Source organism: Phascolarctos cinereus, unplaced genomic scaffold, assembly GCF_003287225.1.
Source record: "Phascolarctos cinereus isolate Bilbo 61053 unplaced genomic scaffold, phaCin_HiC Scaffold_1;HRSCAF=81, whole genome shotgun sequence".
NCBI lineage: Eukaryota > Metazoa > Chordata > Mammalia > Diprotodontia > Phascolarctidae > Phascolarctos > Phascolarctos cinereus.
Genome location: NW_027555514.1, coordinates 289,428,604 through 289,446,669, shown reverse-complemented (window position 1 = coordinate 289,446,669; position 18,066 = coordinate 289,428,604). Strand labels below are relative to the sequence as shown.

Here is an 18,066-nt window from a genome sequence, read left to right as displayed (position 1 = left end):
GAATCTTCCTGGCTCTGCTCACTTCACTTTGTGCTTCTGTTCTTACCATGTTTGTCACTTCTTACAGCGCCGTGAGTTTCCATTACATTCGTGTGCCACAGTCTGTTTCATCATTCCACAGTCCTGGTCATCTACTTTGTTTTCACTTCTAACATACAAAATTACTGCTATAAATATTTTCAGTGTATCTGGAGCCTGTTTTTATCAATAACCTACTTGGGATTTGTGCCTAGCAGTGCAATCTTTGAGCTGAAGGTTATGGGCCTATTCTGCCACCTTATTTGCAGAATTCCTCATTGCTTTCCAGAATGGTTGTACCCTTTAACAGCTCCACCAGCGATGCATTAGTGTGCTCATCTTTCCATGAGCCCTCCAGCGCTGACCCTCCCATCTTCTGTCCCAACACTGTATTTATAAGATTATGCCACTCTTGACCATCTTTTTTGCCTATCACATTTAAGCTCTGTTGGGATGCCCCGTTGGCATCCACACTGGTCTATTCTTTCCTCTTCATCAGAACTGTTTTCTTTGGGCTTTCAGAATTGGATTTTTGAGAGTCTGGACTGATTTTCCCTGTAGAATTTTGCTCTATCTTTCCTCTCGACCTTTGATGTTTTCTCCCCAATCTTGGATATTTATCAGACCACGCCTAGTTTTCCTCCTCTCAATCACAATTCTAGGAGGGAGTGGTCCCTCACCTCCAAGACTTTCATAATTTTTTTTTATAATTTATTTTTAGTTTTCAACAATCACTTCCATATGCTTTTGAGTTTTAAATTGGCTTTCATGATTTCTACACCAGCTTTCACTTCCCTGTGAGACTCATATCCAGAATAGTTTCCCCTTGCTGGTTCCTGCACTGTTTAAAAAATGAAATTGTGGTTAAGGCAAGTCAGGTAGTTAACTAGTTACTCCCATTTTGGGATAAAGAGAGAGCTCCCACTGCATCTGAGTAGCTGACCTTATGGGTCACTGTTGTATCGTACCCTTTGCCAAGCTCCTGGTGGTTCCTCAACACATTTATTTCCTCTCTGTCCAGATGCTCTATAATCTCTAGCATAAGAGCTGTGTCCTGCAACTCTCAACCCAAATTTATGTAACTGATGCCCATATACTGTCATCTATCAGATGAAAATGCCTCTTTGAGTCACTGAATCAGTCAATGTACAGTGTCTACTTAGCCTGGACGGTTCCTAAGACTTCGCTTGAATTAATCAATATAAGCCAGGTAAAACAAGCAAACAAAAAAAACCAAGCCTTTCCTTGCTGAGTTCGGGAGGAAGATAACCCTTGGGTTACTGAATAAAGAAATCAGAAGAGGCCAGACCCAGAAAGGTCTGTTCTTGGCCAAAGACAATCAGCCTCTGCACTCCCATTTACAATTATTTCCCGTTTTGGCAATGAAAACGGGGAGGGGTGTGTAATTGTTGCTAGATTTCAGCTAGCACAGTCACTTTCATTATTTTATCGATAGAAGCAGAAATACAAGCTTTATAAAACAAAACCAAAAAAAGACAATCAGCCTTGCCCAGTGGGTCCTGGCTTTTGGGGTGCAGCAGACCAGCCCAGGGGGTGGGGCAGCCCTAGCCACGTCCTTCACAAAGAATGGATTGTGGGTTGGGGAGGGGGGAGAGGGAGGGAGGGTGACTGTGTCTCCTCCCCCTTGTGACCTGTGAAAGGAAAGATTTGGACTCATGTCATTGGTGCTGGTAGCAGTGGCCCTGGATTAGCAACCAATGACCCAAAGCCATGGTGATTTTTTTCCCCCTCTTAGTAAGCACCAGAGACTCCATATTGCCTAGGAGAGGCGACTGGGTGGTAAGATGGATAGCACTAGACCTGGAATCAGAAAGATGGGAATTCAAACTAGCTCTGTGACCCTGGACAAGTCATTGCACCTGTCTGCTTTAGTTTCCCCATCTGTAAAACTGGGATCATAATATCCAGCCTCCTAGGATTGCTTTGAGAATTCAGTAAGAAAATTTGTGAAGCGTTTTACCAACCTTAAAGCGTTATGTAAACGCTCACTATTATTATTACCCCTGTGGCCAAATAGAAATTCCTCTTTGGAATGGAAGGCCTCCCACAAATTGGCTGCTGCCCTGCTGCCCCTGGTTTATTACGCATTTTGTCCCCCTCTTGTCCTCTACGCTGCAGCCAGACTGGCCTCTTGTTGTCCTCCCCGTGACCCTCCGTGTCCAGTCTCAGTCCTTGCACATGGACTGACCCCACCCCTGGAAGGCATCCCCTTCTCCCCACCACCTCCTGAAGTCCGTGGCTTCCTCTGACGCTCAACCCAAGTATGGCGTCCTACAGGAGAATTCTGATCCTTCCAGCCTTACTGCCTCCCAATTGTCTTGTATTTATGAACCAGAAGACAAGGAAAACACCTCGAAAGATTTTCAAAAGCATTTTTTTCACCACAGATGGTGCCTCCTCCTAGTCCAGGCCAAGGGCTACAGGAAGGCATAAAAAAGTGCTGACAGCACCAACGAGAAGAGCAGTAGGCGAGACCCCACGGACCTAGAGGAGGGCTGTGCTGGGGGAGACACAACCTTCCAGGCGTGGGGACAGCACTAAAGATTTGGTGGGAAAATCATTTATCTTACGGTTCAGAAACAGAGATGGGACAGACAGTTTTCTCACTGTCTCCAAGACGGGCTGTTGTGAGCCTTTCCCCAGCAAACCCCAGCACATGGCTGGGCACAGTGGGTGTGGGGTGTAAGATGGCTCAGTGAACATTAACCAGACCCCAAACAATGTCATCACTTCCCCTGGGGCTGGATCCACAGCTGGGGTTAACTCCCGCCCCCACCACCCGCTTTGCCCACCAGCTGAAATTCTGCCCACCCTTCGAGGCTTAGCTCAAATCCTAGTGGCCTCTTCCCCTTGTTTTACTTCCAGTCTTAGAACAGAAAAGCCCCATGTGGAATTCTTTGGTCCTCATGGCCTCTGTGAGCGCCCCAAGGCCTGGATCAAGGTTCATTTTGTTATTTTCCCCACTCTTTGTGTTTTTTGGCTAGGCAATGGGGTTAAGTGACTTGCCCAGAGTCACACGGCTAGTAAGTGTTATGTGTCTGAGGCCGCATTTGGACTCAGGTCCTCCTGAATCCAAGGCCAGTGCTCAATCCACTGCGCCACCGAGCTGCCCCCTATTTTCCCCACTTTCTACCTTAGTAATTCAATGCCAGCACACACAGGCATCTGGTAGTACAGTGAACCAGAAAGGAGCCTGGACCAGAAGTCGGCACAACCCATGTTCAAACCCAGCCCCAGAGCCTCCTGGACAAGTCCCATCTCTTCTGCCTGAGTTTTCTCCTCTGTGAAATGGAATCATAACAGTGCTCAGCTCCCAGGGGTGTGGACAGCATGCGATGAGATGATATTTGCAAAGTGCTCTGCAAACCTGAGCTCCGTGTGAATGCTAGCCGAGATGACAGCTCCTGTTTCTGTGGCGCATTGGGGTCTCCCGCCCCTTCCTCCCAGCACATCTTCCACGATCATCACCGTGGGCACTCTCACGGCCACCCTGCCCTAGCCCCGGGAGGGCTCCTTAGGGACGCACCTTTGCTGACGGGCAGCCAGCGACACCTGGGCTTTGTCCTCTGGGAGAGACCTCAGAGGCTGTGTACCCCTGCCCCCCTCCCCCATTTTACAGAGGAGGAAGTGGAGGCTGGAGTGGGGCACCTGTTCAGGGTCACAAAGGTAGCAGGGGAAGAGCCAGGGCCTCAGACTCCCCGTCAAAGAGGAGCAAAGGGAGCGGGTGGGCGCGGGGAAAGGTCGCCACTTGGAGTGTCCCGAGCCTCGGGTCGTGGGGGATGTCCGTCTGCCCGGGGCTGCCTTGCTCTGCCCCAGCTTTCCTCCCTCGGGTTGGGGGTCCTTCATTCCCGCCTTCATACGCACCTCTCCGCCCCCACCCCACATCAGAAGCCCCTCCCTTGCCCCGGCTGCTCTCCGATCTGTGTGCCAACCGCTCCCTTAGATGGTAAGCTCCTGGAGGGCAGGGCCTCCCTCTGGCCTCTTTGCTTCCTGGCACTCAGCACAATGACTGGCACACAGTAGGCACTCTGTCAGTGAGTGCTGCCCCGGAGGACCATGAGTAAAGGCTTTGGAGTGTGGATCCAGAAGGCCCTGCTGAGGAGATGGTCAGGACCTGGGGGGCCTCACCACTCTTCGAGAGCCAAGGCTCCACTTCTACAGTAACGGGCTGGAGGAGACCCAGTGTGTCACCCAGAGCTACAGATGAGCAAACCGAGGCCTGGGGGAGGGGGACCAAGCTGCCCAGTCCACTGGGGGGGGGACAGCCTGGCCCAGATGCCAATCCTGCTCTCTCCACCTTCTCCCTCCCTTCAGAAAGCCCCACAGGACCTCTGGGCGCCGGGGGCGGCCACTTTGGGGAATCCTAGCTTTGAGGAGCCGCGGGACCTCCGAGTGTCCCAGGGAAGGAGCGTTCCCAACACCTGGCTCCTCGTGGCGGAGGCCACGTGCGTCCTAGTCACTCTACAGCCCGCCTGCCTCACACTGGCTCCTCTCTAGACACGCCAAGCTGACCTCTCTGGGGTCTCCTCCTCCCGGCCCCCAGTCCTGGTCTTGGTCTGGTCCTCCCCCTGCACTCCTCTGACTGTGGTCCACACAACCCACGGACCCCTACGGATGTCAAAACCCACCAACCCCCACAGGGCTCTAGTGGCGGTGGCTTGTCACTGACCACCTCCCTACGGCAGATCGGACTGAGAGCCCCACCCTCACTGCCCCGTCTCACCAGACCTTCAGTGCCCTCCCGTCCGGCTGGGCCCTTCCAGGGAGCATCCTTAGGTCTGGGTCAGCACCAGGAGGACAGCCTGGCCACCCCTGCAGCATGGGCCGGCCGCTCTATTCCAACCTCTCGGGCCACAGGGTTTGGTCCGGCAGATGGCTGGGCGCGGGACCACACCGGGCCCTTCCCGGGAGTCTCCAGAGAGCTCACCTCCCTGCAGCAGGGAGGTCCCACTTCCCAGAGCCCTCTGGTTCTCTGTCTGGGCTCAGCCTGGCTTCTTCCTGCCTCACAGCACTGACCCTCGCCCAGCCCTTGTCACGGGGGTCCCCACGTGCCCCTAACTCCTCTACCACAGCCTTTCCTCGGGCCACTTACACCGAGGCGTCAAAAAGGATGTCAGAAGGGCCCCCCCCAGCATACCCCCTGGTCTGGCTTTCCCTCCCTGTACCCGCCACAAGCTGACCAGGAGCCACAAAATCCTCTGCGGACAGCAAGTAAGAAAATTCCTTTACTCTGGACTTTGGCATGGGGCAGGTTTCACTGCTCAGTCCGGCTGCTGACGTCCCCCAAGTCGCAGTGAGGTGACCCATCGGGGCCGAGGCCCCCCAGGATCGCCGGCAGGCTGCACTCGAGAAGCGGGGCGGCCACCGCTCGGGCCAAGGGTCACGGGAAGGGGGAGAGCCACGGACCCCAAGACCCCGCCGAGGCTCTGCGTCATTCTGAAAGGTTTTATTGCCGGTACGTGGGCGGGCCTCATCTGGGCAGGGGGCTCCGCTGGCTTCCATCTGCCCTGCCGATGGCCGTGAGGGGTGGTCAGCAGGGGAGGGGCCGCTGCCCCTCAGGAGGGCCTGAGCAGTCTCTCCAAAAGCACCAGCTTGGTCTTCAAGTTCAGGTCGAAGGGAGGTAGTTTGGTGAGGTTGAGCTTGACGCCCGTGGTGCCCGCGATGTTGGCCAGCACGCGGTGGGTCTTCTGGTAGAGGGACAGCTGCACGGGGTCCATCTCCAGGAGCAGGTGCGTGTAGGACATCATGGGCCCCGCCCCGGGCGTCAAGCCTTCTCTCTTGTCGTACCTGGGAGAGAGTGCCGAGGAGGAGCCCCTCAGATGACCCGCCCTCCCCCCACCCCCCACAACCGCAGTCGGCTCTTTAAACAGCCACGAGTTACTTGTAAAATGGAACTCTGATGAACAGAGGTCACATGCTACAGCAGAGCCAGGGACCGGCGTTCGAATCCCAGCTCTGCCTTCCGCCCTGGCCTGCGCACCCGACCCCACGACCCCTGGCGGCATACGTACTTCCAGTCGTCATTGACCTGTAAGAAGCGAGAGACGCCTGTCTGCGCCGCGGCCACGTCGATGTGAAGCGCCACATCTAGGAAGAAACGGGAGGGGCGGTGGGCGAGAGCGCATCGCGGCCGAGCCGTCGCCCCGCCCCAGCGTCTCCTCCGTGCCGAGGACCCACGCACCTGTTTTGGGGGGCACCAACTCGTGGAGTTTCTGTATGGCCACCCCCCCCGGGTAGTTAAAGTGGGAGACGTAGAGCGACGTTGCCGAGTAGGCGGCATTGACCACGAGATGAGCCAGGACCAGGAGGGAGCCGAGCTTGTACAGCCAAGACTTCCGGGAGTTGTTCAGCCTGAAGGAGCAGGCACCAGGTGAACAGACCGCAGGCGTGGCAGGGGCGTGGCAAGACAAAAACTAGAGGACAGGCTCCCACCTCAAATCTTTCTGCCAAGTGAGAACGACGCACCCACTTCCACTCGGGAGGCCAGCTCCTCCTTCCCAGACTCCATTCCCCATCTGCCCTGCACTGGGGCACATCTGCCTCTGGGGAACCGCCTCTGATGGATAAGCCTGGCTTCTGGGGGGGGGGCTCTGCTCCTGGGGTGCCCAGGGCATGGCAGGGCAGGGACATCTCACCCTGTAGGTTCTGGTGGCTGCCAGCGCTCTGGAGAACCTCCCAGACCCCTCCTGGACCCCCACAATCCCCCGAGGCCCGAGGGGAGAGAGACAGTCTTAGAAAGATGGGGGAGGGGCCGGCTCAGAAAATGGGCATGACACGTGCACAGAAAATCAGTACCTGTGCAAACTCAAGAAATGGTCTTAGTTACAACCGAGCAGCGCCCTCAGAGCAAAGGGGCGCCAGAATTACACAAATCCTTCAGGAGGGCTCCAGGCAGACCTGGAACCCAATTAGGTGACTAAGAAGTCACAGGCATCCGGGCGCCTCCAGAGTCCCCGCTGGCAGAGACGCCCAGGCCGCCATTTTTCTTTTTGACACGCCTCTCGGGGCGAAGGCCGCCACTACGGCCAGGACCACGCGCCCCGGGACCCACCTGAGGCTCCTCCCGAGCCGCGGCCGGCCGAGCCCAGGAGGGGAGCAGCCTTTGGCGCACACTCACATGCGGGAACAGCCTTTGGCGGCCACGATGTTCAAGACGGGGAAGGTGTACATGATGAAGCGCAGCTCCTTGTGAGGGAGGAATGAGTAGAGGAAGATGAAGCCCAGCGCAGGCAGGATCAGCGCCCGCGTGCGGCGATCCCACAGGCCCAGCGGCACGAAGAGAAGGCTGCAGCCCAAGGCCCGGGGCAGGGCCGAGTAGAAGTACCATAGGAAGGGCGCGGTCTGCGGGGTGGGGGCCAGTCAAGGAGAGAGGCCGGATCGCCGAAGGGGCACCCCGGCTCCACCCCCACAGCAGGACCCCCGGGCGCCCAGGGCCACAGCACTGCCTTTCTAATGGGGAGCTCTCTCCCTCCTGTCTGACCCAGCTGTTTGTGCCGGGAGCGGGGCAGCTGGGGCATGCCAGCAGGCCCCTCCCATGTAGACCACATCCCTGGGGGTCTGAGGGATAAGGCCGTGGGCATCCTACCCACCAGCTGGGCAGCCGTGGCCCTTCCTGACCCCACAGGCTTAAAGGATACACCCCAGTCCGAACTTTTATTCAGAATCGTGTTGTACCAAAGCACTTGACCCTCTGGCCATAAAACATGGCGCCAGAACACGGAATCCACGGCGACCGTCAGTCCTAGGAGAGGAGAGAGACCCGTCTTCAGTTATGAAATCGGCCGCAGCCTCCGGGAGCCCCCAACGGTCCAATTCCTTCACGCACTGACGAAGCTCTTAGGCTGCCTACAAAGGCACGAGGGGTACCAGGACGAAGGAAAAACTGCCCTGCCCCCAAGAGGCTTACACTCTACTCAGCGACGCAACACGTGTGCAGATAAACTGATTTAACTTGGGGACAGAAAGCCAGCCAGGACAGTCCAGGCAGGCAGGAACGCCTGGGAACAGACCGGGGCCCGAGATGGCCCCAAGAAGCGAAGGGACGCCTGGGCACGTGGAGGCCAGGCCCGCAAGCAAGGTCTCATCCTGCCCCAAGGAGGACCCCTAAGGCTTGTGAGCAGGGGCAACCACGAGGGATTGAGTGGGATTCTTCTGAGAGCCGTGGGGGAAGAGGGCGTAGAGAGGGGGCCGAGAATGAGGTGACTGTGATGCTTTGGAGGGGGCAAAGAAGGCACGGAGGAGAGCCACTGTGAGACCTAACGAGGCATAGCCACTGTCCAGATGCCGGATGCCTGATGTGGTGTCCGAAGGCCCTCGGAGGCCAGGGAGGCCGCTCTCCAGTGGACGGAGGAAGGACGACTAAGAGGCGGGGCTTCTGTCTAGCCTGCTCAGAGACCTCCCAACTTAGCTGCTGCGAGGGAGGGTGAGCCCCAGGCACGCACACTGCCACACGCCCAGGGCTGAGATAGTCAGAGTGCCCTACTCCTCCCAACGTGCCGTGCTGGGAGGATCCCAATGTACAAGAACATAAGTGAGACTGTCGATTGTGCTCCGGGCTACGGGCTTCCTGCTTTTTCAGTATATGCTAAATTTAACGTTTAGGTTTTAAAAACCAACCCCCCACCTGCCCTGTTTGTCTGTGTCCTCTTCAGACCCTTTTGCTTTCCTGGGCGTGTTTAAATGTTTCTCATGACTTTTTCCTTTCTTTTCTCAATGTCTCCATCCCCATTGACCCTTCACCCCTGGGCCACCAAGCACTGGACCCACTGGCTATGTCTGTGGTGGTGGCAGGGGAAAAGTTCAAGGACAGACACTGACACCCCCCCCCCGCCCATCATTACAGGACCAAGGGACTGGGGCACTCACCCAAGCAGACGATGCCGGCGGGAATGGCGTGACCCAGCACCTTCAGGAGCGTGACCTTCCTACTTAACAAGGTCAGCAGCAGCATGAGGCCGAGGAAGACACACAGCTCTGACCTGAAGACGATGATGGCGAACGCTGAGAGCCAGATGAAGAGCGCGCGCTTCTGCTGCATCCAGGTCGTCAGGGCCAGCAGCACTGCCGAGACAGAGGGCTGCGGCTCAGCCCGGCCCGGCCCCTCCCCTGCTGCAGCACGCCAGCCTCCTGACCTGGGGGAGCCGGCCCCGGCGGCCTCGTTGACACCCAGCCACGTCCCCGGGGCCCATCGAAGCCTGGTGGCCTCCTGCGGCTGCCTGCCTCCTCCGGACCTCCCGTGCCCCCACGTACCTATGGGCAGTGCAAACACGTTGGGCAGCGTCCGCGTGCAGTAGAACATCAGGTGGAACTGCGAGGCCGTGATGAGGCAGAAGACAGTGGCCACGGTGGCGCCCAGCTGCCTGCGCACCTCCTTCTGCAGCTTCCAGAGTCCGTAGATGACACCGAGCCCCAGAATCCCTCTGACTGGGGAGAGCAGAACAATGCCCTCATCACTGGCTCGTCGGGCAGAGGACCACCCCGGCCTCAGCACCCAGAGGCTCCTGGATTCCCAACAGCAAACTGACCTCATCCTCTATGTGGTCAGGCCTGACTCTAGGAGAGTGACCTGCCTGTGGCGCTTGGCCCCGCAAAGGGAGGCCAGCGATGTGCCCAGGAAAGGGCGTCTGGCTGCCACACCAAGGGAAAGTGGCGGAGCCAGCCACCAAGCTAGGCCTCTAGGGCTCCCCCCTCGGTGCTCTGTTCACAAGGAAACCACTCCCCTCATCCCTTGTCTGTACAGACAGCTCCCAGGCAGACAAGCAGGATGGCTTGTCCCCCAGCTCAGCTACCCTCCTGTTCACCCTCTGGTGGCCAGACCTGGCTTCCAGAGGCATGGCTGAAGCAGGGCCAGGGATGGCGTGATGGCAAGAAGCTCGGGGAGAGGGGTGAGGTAAGGATCCCAAAGGTGGCCAACGGTGGCCGTCCGCACTCGCTGGGGGATGCCCCAGGGCCCTGCGTGTGTGGTTACCGGCTGGGTGCTGCCCCGGTTATCCCCTTCCCCAGATACCCGGAGTTACCCCCCACCCCCAGGAAACTCTCTCGCACACACCCGTCACCTCTAGTTTAGGCTTCTCCAACAACCGCCCCCCAGCTCGACCATCTCCCTGCCATCCACGCTTTTCTCCCAGTCCTGGCCACTGCTGAGGGTCCCCCACTGTTCCCGCTGCCACTGGAGAAAGTCTCTCCGTGCTCACACTGCACACCCCCCAACTTGCATTCACACTCGCAGCAGATACAAGCTGGCCTGCTCTACCAGCACACAGGCAACGCTCCGCACCCACAGCCCCCAACCTCTGCAAGAAAGGGAAGCCGCAGCTATACTTTCTCAGGGTTTTTGGCCCAACCTTTGGCCCGTACAACCTTCAATCTCACACTCCCCAACAAGTAACTCATTCTAACATACATACATATATAGAGATATAGATATAGATAGATAGATAGATAGATAGATAGATAGATAGATAGATAGATATAGACATATAGATATATAGATATATAGATACATGTCACATGCTCTTTTGTGACCCAGGAATACACCCGGTGTCTGGTGTTCGCGTGGCCTTTCAGGAGAGACTCTGAGCTACGCAACTAAACCTAGGTGCTATGCCAAAATCCTGCCCAAGGCCGCCTCCTCCAGGAAGCCTTCCTTCAGGTGGTTTCTCCTCCCTCTGCATCTCTGTCAGACCCTTTTCATCAGCTGCCTCACACTGTGGCTGTGAGCCCGAGATGCGCTCCCCACCCTATCACTGGGCACATGGGTGGTCTCTGCTGAAGAAGTACCCTGTAACACCAAGCAGGTGCTGGGCCGGCCCCCCCGTATGACGCCTGGAAATCTGTGGTACAACAAGATGTAACCTTCAACTCTCACCGAGGGCCACAACAGAAGCAGCGTGAATGGCCTCATGGAAGGAGCTGGGCGAGCCTGAGAGCCCCGACTGGCTGTCCACCCTGGCCCCTAGGGGCAGAATGGCTTGTGGCACCCATTTGCTGAGCCAAAATGGAGCTTTAGAAGGGGATGGGCGCATCCCAGGGGTTGTCCAGGGGACGGCACCACTGGACGCTGCTTTTCTTGGAGTTAATTTGCTTCAGGGCTCTGTTGTGGTGGTGGTGGTTTGTCCTTCCTTCTTGAAGAGGACTGTGACATCAGGGAGGTGATGTCATGACACGCAAGTGAATCGGATTTAAGTGAGGGAGGGCTGTGCAAAGTCACCAGCCTCAGTTTCTCCTCTGGAGCCTCAGGGTCCAGTGGCAAGACATAGATCAGGACTGGAGATGGCCCAGATGCAGTGGGGGGACCTTGGCCTTTTTAAGCTAAGGTCTTTCCTAGGTCTCAATTTGACTGAGGCAGCGCCCATTCAGTGATTAAGGCTAGGTAAGAAAGGAGGCAAAGAATGACCCCTTTTACCTAATAAAAAAAAAAAAACAGTTTGGGAGGGGAAGACCCTCAGGGTTTCTGGCCAAAACAGAAACAACTGCCATTTCCACTCCCTCTGAACCCAAACAATGACCAGGTGAGGCCTGGGCTGGGAGCCAGAGTCCGATTCTGACCCTAAACGCCTTGAACCCAAATCCCTCTGGTTCTCTGCAATGCTTTAGACTGTAGGGGTGCCAGGATGCCCACAGCACTGGGCTCAAGCGGCATCAGAGGGAGAGTCTCCGAGCTGATTCTGAAGCTACAGGCCTGCCCAGGGTCAGAATCCTCGCTCTGCTGGCCAAGCCTCAGCCCCCTCACAGGTATGATGAAGGGCCGGACCACTGGGGACTCTTCCAAGACCTGACACTGTGACTGTTTCTACAGCAGAAGTAGTGAGAGTTGCAAAGAGCCTGCGGACACCTGAGGATGAAAGGGAGAAGGCGACCCAGCCTGACCCCGGGTCAGCAATCACAGCTCGCTCTGAGGCTGTGGGATGGACTGCCCTGAGGACGGAGCGGCCCTCAGGAGTCTACCTGTTGGGGGGTTCTGGAAGGTTGGCCGCCAGTCTGCAGGCGCCACACAGGCCTCACGCAAACGCAGCAACACTCCCAAGAGGCAGAAGCCAGGCATCCCAAATTGTGAATGGAAGAGCCTAGTCTTATGCCGCTCTCTCAAGTGACCTCGCAGGGCTGCCCGCCTGGGACAAAATGGGGCTGGGGACAGCCCACAGCGCAGACAAGACTGACTGGCAAAGATCTCTTTATAACAGGGATTTATTGCACCTAGGGAAATTCACTTTTTTGGGAAGTGAAAAAAGGCTGAATGGAATGTCCATTGTGAGGAGGGAAGCCCTCAAAGATGACCTCACATAATCCCCTCACTTTACAGGGCCAGCGGGTTGGGGGGGTTCCTTAACATAGAGATTCTAAACTTCCTGAGCTGCAAGACTCGCCAGGGTATGTAGTTGGCACCAGGACTTTGGGGGACCCCAGACCCGAGGGGTCTTCCTTCCGAGCTCCCTCGCAGGGGGCCTGTCGAACCTCTTGAGGCTGTCTGAGAGGTCTCCCCACTACGCTTCCTTCCAAGCTGCCTTAGAGCCCATCTGGGGAATGTCTTGTCAAAAGGTAAGCAGGAGCAGAGAACCAAGGAATTCGAACCCTTGGTCCAAGTCATTAATCAGGGAGGCCACGGCAACAAAGCACTTCACAGGGTGCCAAGGCTGGTCTATCCACCACAAAGGGCAGACCCCACTAGAGCAAGACACAGCCAGCTTCGGCTGGCTCCCTCCCCAGCCCATTCACCAATGCGTGCCATAAAGCCACACACTCGGTTCAGCAGTGCCCTCTCTCTGCTCAGAGAAATGGCAGCCTGGCCACAGGAGCCCCCTTCCCCTGTCGGCCAGTCAGGAGATGCCGCCGCTGCTGCTGGGAGCATGCACGGAGTAGATAAGCAGTGAGCTGGCTCCCGACCACCCTTTGTTCACACCGGGCAGCAGCTGGCTTTTCTAGCGCACGGGCGGGGGCTCAGATTCCAAGGGAAGGGAGTTTCTGCGGTGGGAGGACAGCTCCTCCTGTACCTTCAAGCCTCCTTACCTATCAGCTGAGAATAAAATTTGGACATTTCCAGCATGGACAGCACATAGATCACAGGGCTGGAAAAGGCTGCGATTAAGATCGGCCCAAGAAACGTTCTTGGGACGACTCCGGGAAACTCGTGGTGATCGTACTACAAAGAAAGGGGACACGGTTACCAAGCAGAGCATTCGCATGGGGCGTCACCACAGGCGTCGGGGGCTCCCTCCTCCCCGGCAGCCCACTCGCCTTGTCCAGGTCCCAGCGGTGATAGAGCAGGTCGTGGATGGCCTGAAGGTTGAAGCTCTCCTCCACCTTGGCGTAGGGACAGGCGGCCAGGTGGATGAAGGCCACGGCAACGAACAGCAGGAGCAGAAGCGGCTGCCGCCTGGCTTGTCTCTTCGTGGCCATGGTGGCCCCTTCTGGGTGCCCAGCTCTGCCCTTTGAGGCTTGAGGAAGGAGGGGAGAAAAGGCCCTGTTTCGGGAAAACACCAAAGAAAAAACTCTAAAAACCAGGGTGCGGTACAAACTCCCTCATCCTGGCTGCCGACCTGAGGCACCGGGAGAGAAACTTCAACCTCTAAACCTGAGATTCAGGCCTCTGAGCAAGCAGAACACACACATTAATGAAGTCCCAGCCCACAGCGCGTCCCGAACACCGCTCAGAAGATGCTCGCTCCTCGGCTGTTGCTGGCCCACGGTCCACTCTGGACGCTTTACACCAGAAGCCAGAGACCTCACCTGAGGTGACGAGGACAGCATGAGGGCGTGCAGGGAACAGCGGCAGCTCTCGATCTCAGACCCAAACAGCCAGTGTGGCTCAAAGCCCACAGCCACACACCTGACGAGATCCCAGAGGTGACGCAGGCACACGCTAGGGAAAGGACAAGGACTCACCGACGCACTCAGTGGCCTACGATGAAGACCAGCTCCTTCCCTCCTGCTCTGGTCATCAGATGGAGGTTAGCAGAAACGGGAACAGGCCAGTACTTCCCTCCGTCTCCTGCAGAATCCTGCTTTTTGGGAGGAAAGCATCCTGTGAGTGCTTCCCCTCTTCCCTGGCCAGCTCTACTCACCTGCCCCACACTCAGGGCCCGGTTTCCCACCCCAAGGGCACTCAAAGGAGGACAAAAACAGCTGGCTGAGTCCAGAGGAAGTTCCATCTCCCTGACCACAAGTGACACACGGCTCCAGGGACCAGAGCCTGCCCATCCAATGGCCTCCAAGAGCTGGAGGCCTCGGGTGGAAGGCAGAGAAAAGCTCGAATCTCCCTCTCTCCAAGAGTGTCTTGGGGGACGTTCCGCACTGGCCACTTCTGTCCTTCTGCCCCCTCAGCCCAACGAGGAGACCTTCCATTTGTGAACTCAACTTTCAGGAATCGAGCGGCACACCCTGCCACCGGGGGAGAGTTTAAGGTGGCTCCACAGAGGGAGGGTCTTTGTGGACAGACTGTGGCCCTTTGCACACTCCTGCCACTGCTGTGATTACCCACAGATGAAAATAACGTCAGAGAAATAGGACTGGAGATCAGAGGGACTTTGTCACCCCTCTGGCTTATCTGAGGAATGATGAGCTGATTCTGACCCCAGAGCCTGTTTCAGTACAAGATGAGGAGAAAAACCAAGGGCACATTGCTACATGGTGAATACCATCTTAAGAATCACACAGCTCAGGGGGCAGCAAGGTGGTACCGTGGATAGAGCACGGGCCCTGAAGTCAGGAAGACCTGAGTTCAAATCCGACCTCAGACCAAACACTGGACACTTACTAGCTGTGTGACCCTGGGCAAGTCACTTAACCCCAATTGCCCAAAAAATAAACAAATAAATAAATAAGAATCACACAGTTCAGGCGCAGCTAGGTGGTGCAGTGGATAGAGCATCAGCCCTGAAGTCAGGAGGACTTGAGTTCAAATCCGGCACCAAACACTTGACACACTTACTAGTTATGTGACCCTGGGCAAGTCACTTAACCCCAGTTGCCTAAAAAATCAAAACAAAACAAAACAAAAGAATCACACAGTTCTTTTCCACCAAATGGAAAGAAATTCCTCAGTATCTAAAGCCCTTTAGACTCAAATACCAGGGGGGCAGTACGCAGCACCATCTTGAAGTATTTTTCTTGGGGATAGGGCTTTGGTGGGAGAGACAACGAAAAACAAAGGGCCAGCACAGGGAAATGTGAACTGAGCACTGAGACACATGCTTGTGAAAAGCCTGGATGCACAATTAAGATGGGATATGCTACGGTCACCTTGTTAAAACGTTAAAATGATGAAACCCACACTGATACAATGCCCTTCCTAACTGTCCCAAGAAGTGGACAATGTAAATATTATTAGCTCTGTTTTACAGACAATGAAACTGAGGATCAAGAGGTCAAGTGACTTGCCTGGTCACACAGCTAGTGAATAACACAGCCAGGACTTGAACCCAAATCTTCCAACCCTGAGCTGAGTATTTGTTTCACTCTGCCAAGCTGCAAGAAAAAAAGGGGAAGCCATTCCACAGCTTGTCACGAACATAGCTAAAGTCTTCCCTACCCCAGTTAGAATCCTCCCAAATGGCTGGGTCTGGGGCCAACAATGCAGAAATGGGATCACAGGATGTGGAGGCAATCTCTGGAAAACTATGGCAATCAGGAGGAGAACCAGATGATGGGAGAAGAGTCAAAGAAGGTAGGTCCTGGTTACTACAAATTTTAAGTCTGCAGGCGTTCCCTGGGGCAACTCTGAGGTGGATCACTAAATACTGAGTGCTTAAAAAATTAAAGAGGGAGCCCTCAGAGGTAAGCATGGCTATCTTAAGAATAAGTCATGGCAACGTATTCTTGCTTTTTTTTTACTTTTTTAAGTTAGTTAAAAGACTCTGGTGCCAAGGCTTGTCTATTTCACTCTGCAGCATCTCTTGTCCATTTCACCTACAAAGCATCTCTCTTGTCCATTTCTCCCAAGAAAGCCTCTGTCCATTTCACCTCTTCAGCATCTTCTGTCAATTTCACTCTTCAGCATCTCTCTTGTCCATTTCACCTGGAAAACTTCTGTCCATTTCACTTCTGCAGCCCCTCCGGTCCATTTCACACCCCCCCCCTTCCATTTCACCTCTACAGAATCTCATCCATTTCACCTGGGTACATCTCTCTTCAATTTCACCTCTGCTTCATCTCCCCAATGTGCCCCCCCTTTCTCCTCTGATCCTGCCCCCAAATCTGGTGGTGGTGGCCTTCATCACCTCACACCTGGACTATTGCAATAGCTGCTGAGAGGTCTGCCTAGCACCAGTCTCTCCCCACTCCAGTATACTGTTCAATCAGCCAGTAAAGTGATTTTTCTAAAGCACGGGTCTGACCATGTCACCCCCTACTTAACTCCAGTAGCTCCTTTTTGCCTCCAGGATCAAATACAAAATCCTCTGTCATTCAAAGCCCTTCATAACTTGCCCCCTCCTACCTCTCCAGTCTTCTTACACCTCACTCCCTACCATATGCTCTTCAATGCAGGGACACTGGTCTTCTGGCTGCATCCATCTCTGGGCATCTTCTCTGGCCATCCTCCATGTCTGGAATGCTTTCCCTCCTCTATTCCCACTACTGATCTCCCTGGCTTCCTTCAAGATCCAACTAAAACCCCGACTTTTGTGGGAAGCCTTCCCCATATGCCTCCTCTGTGGATTATCTCCAATTCATACTGTCCAGAGCTTGTTTGTATGTAGCTGCTTAGGGCAGGGACCGTTTTTTTTTAAATTTTCACTTTCTTTGCATCTCCAACGCTTGTCAACTGACTGAGCCACTTGCTGGAGACCGGAAGGACGGCAAACTAAGATATAACTATGGGATTGCAGTAGCACTCTTACAAAAGCCTTAAAAGTCCACCGGCACTGGGCAAACAAGTTGATTTTCAAAATAATGAAAAAAATAAAATTCTAAAAAGCGCTCTCAATTTCAAAACATTAACATGTGCGAGGAGCCCTTTAAAAACCCTCGAGCTTACTCGCGGTAAATGGGAACAAAAACTTGCAGAGGTAACCTCCGGCCATCTCCTTCTTCATCTGTAAAATGGGGAGAATTATCTTCACTGTGGAAAAGACCCCAGGCTCGGGGTAGGGGCCTCTTCCTAGGTCGGCACAGCCAGGGGCTCCTCCCCCACCAATGACCAGGGAGTGAGCTCCCCGTCACCAGAAGCCTGACCCCAGGGTCACGGAGGCCACCTGGGCTGGGGGCGAGAGGTTCCAGTCCCGCCACCGCTCCCTGCCTCAGTTTCCCCTCACTGTAAAACGGGGGTCACAACAGCCGCGCCACGGACCCGAAGAGTTAACGCGCGGAACCCGCTCCGATAACGCACAGCCGACAACGGCGTGGGCCCCATCGCTACGTGGGCCCGGGGTGGGGGGCGCGGCGCCTTTGCCCGGGCCGTGCTCCCACCACGGATGCCTTCCCAGTCCGCCTGGCCCGCCATGTGTCAGCCCCGGGGCCCTCCCGCCTGCAGGCCCCGCCCGGGAAAAGCCAAACCTCACTCGGCTCGGCTCCGTCCCTCGCCCCGGCTTCGGCTCCTGCCTCCGCGGACTGAATCACTCTCTCCCTGTAGCGCTCTTTCGCGCTCGTCGCGTCCCGCTGGCGTGGCGTGGCGTGGCGTGGCGTGGCGTGGCGCGGCGCGGCGTGGCGTGGCACGGCGCACGCGCATTCAGCGACTAACGGTCGCTGAGCGGTTCCCGAGGGGCGGGGTGCCTCGAGCGTGGAGAGGTCAGGGTTGGGGGGGGAGGGGAGACCCGCGGCGTCTGGCCCTTTAAGGGCCGAGGGAGATGCAGCCCGCACCAAATATGGCCGCCGCACGGACGGGAAGCCGCAGCCTCTGCCCCTAGTCAAGATGGCCACCCACTATGACTTAACTCCAGGAGAGAGGCGGGTCTGGTTTCGGGGCTCCAGTGCCGGCTTTGTGCTGACACGGGCCTATCTCATTGGCCCAAACTCGTTGGCGAGGTCTGATTCGTTCACGTACTCTCAGCGCGGAGGTTTCTTGTCCAATGACGATCCGAGGGCTGGCAAGTG

The 18,066-nt window shown here is 55.9% G+C and overlaps 1 protein-coding gene across 1 annotated transcript; it reads right to left on the bottom strand.

The window, feature by feature from the left end:
- Positions 1-5,470: 5,470 nt before the first annotated feature.
- On the bottom strand, positions 5,471-17,840 carry ALG12 (ALG12 alpha-1,6-mannosyltransferase). The gene is made up of 11 exons (XM_020982939.2): positions 17,530-17,840; positions 13,921-14,036; positions 13,273-13,498; positions 13,045-13,177; positions 9,289-9,462; positions 8,905-9,099; positions 7,677-7,780; positions 7,157-7,380; positions 6,221-6,390; positions 6,051-6,126; positions 5,471-5,826 (listed from the first exon to the last, which is right to left on the bottom strand). The coding sequence occupies exons 3-11, from the start codon at positions 13,432-13,434 to the stop codon at positions 5,595-5,597; spliced, it is 1,470 nt and encodes a 489-aa protein (XP_020838598.1). The 5' UTR covers positions 13,435-13,498; positions 13,921-14,036; positions 17,530-17,840; the 3' UTR covers positions 5,471-5,594.
- Positions 17,841-18,066: the final 226 nt, after the last annotated feature.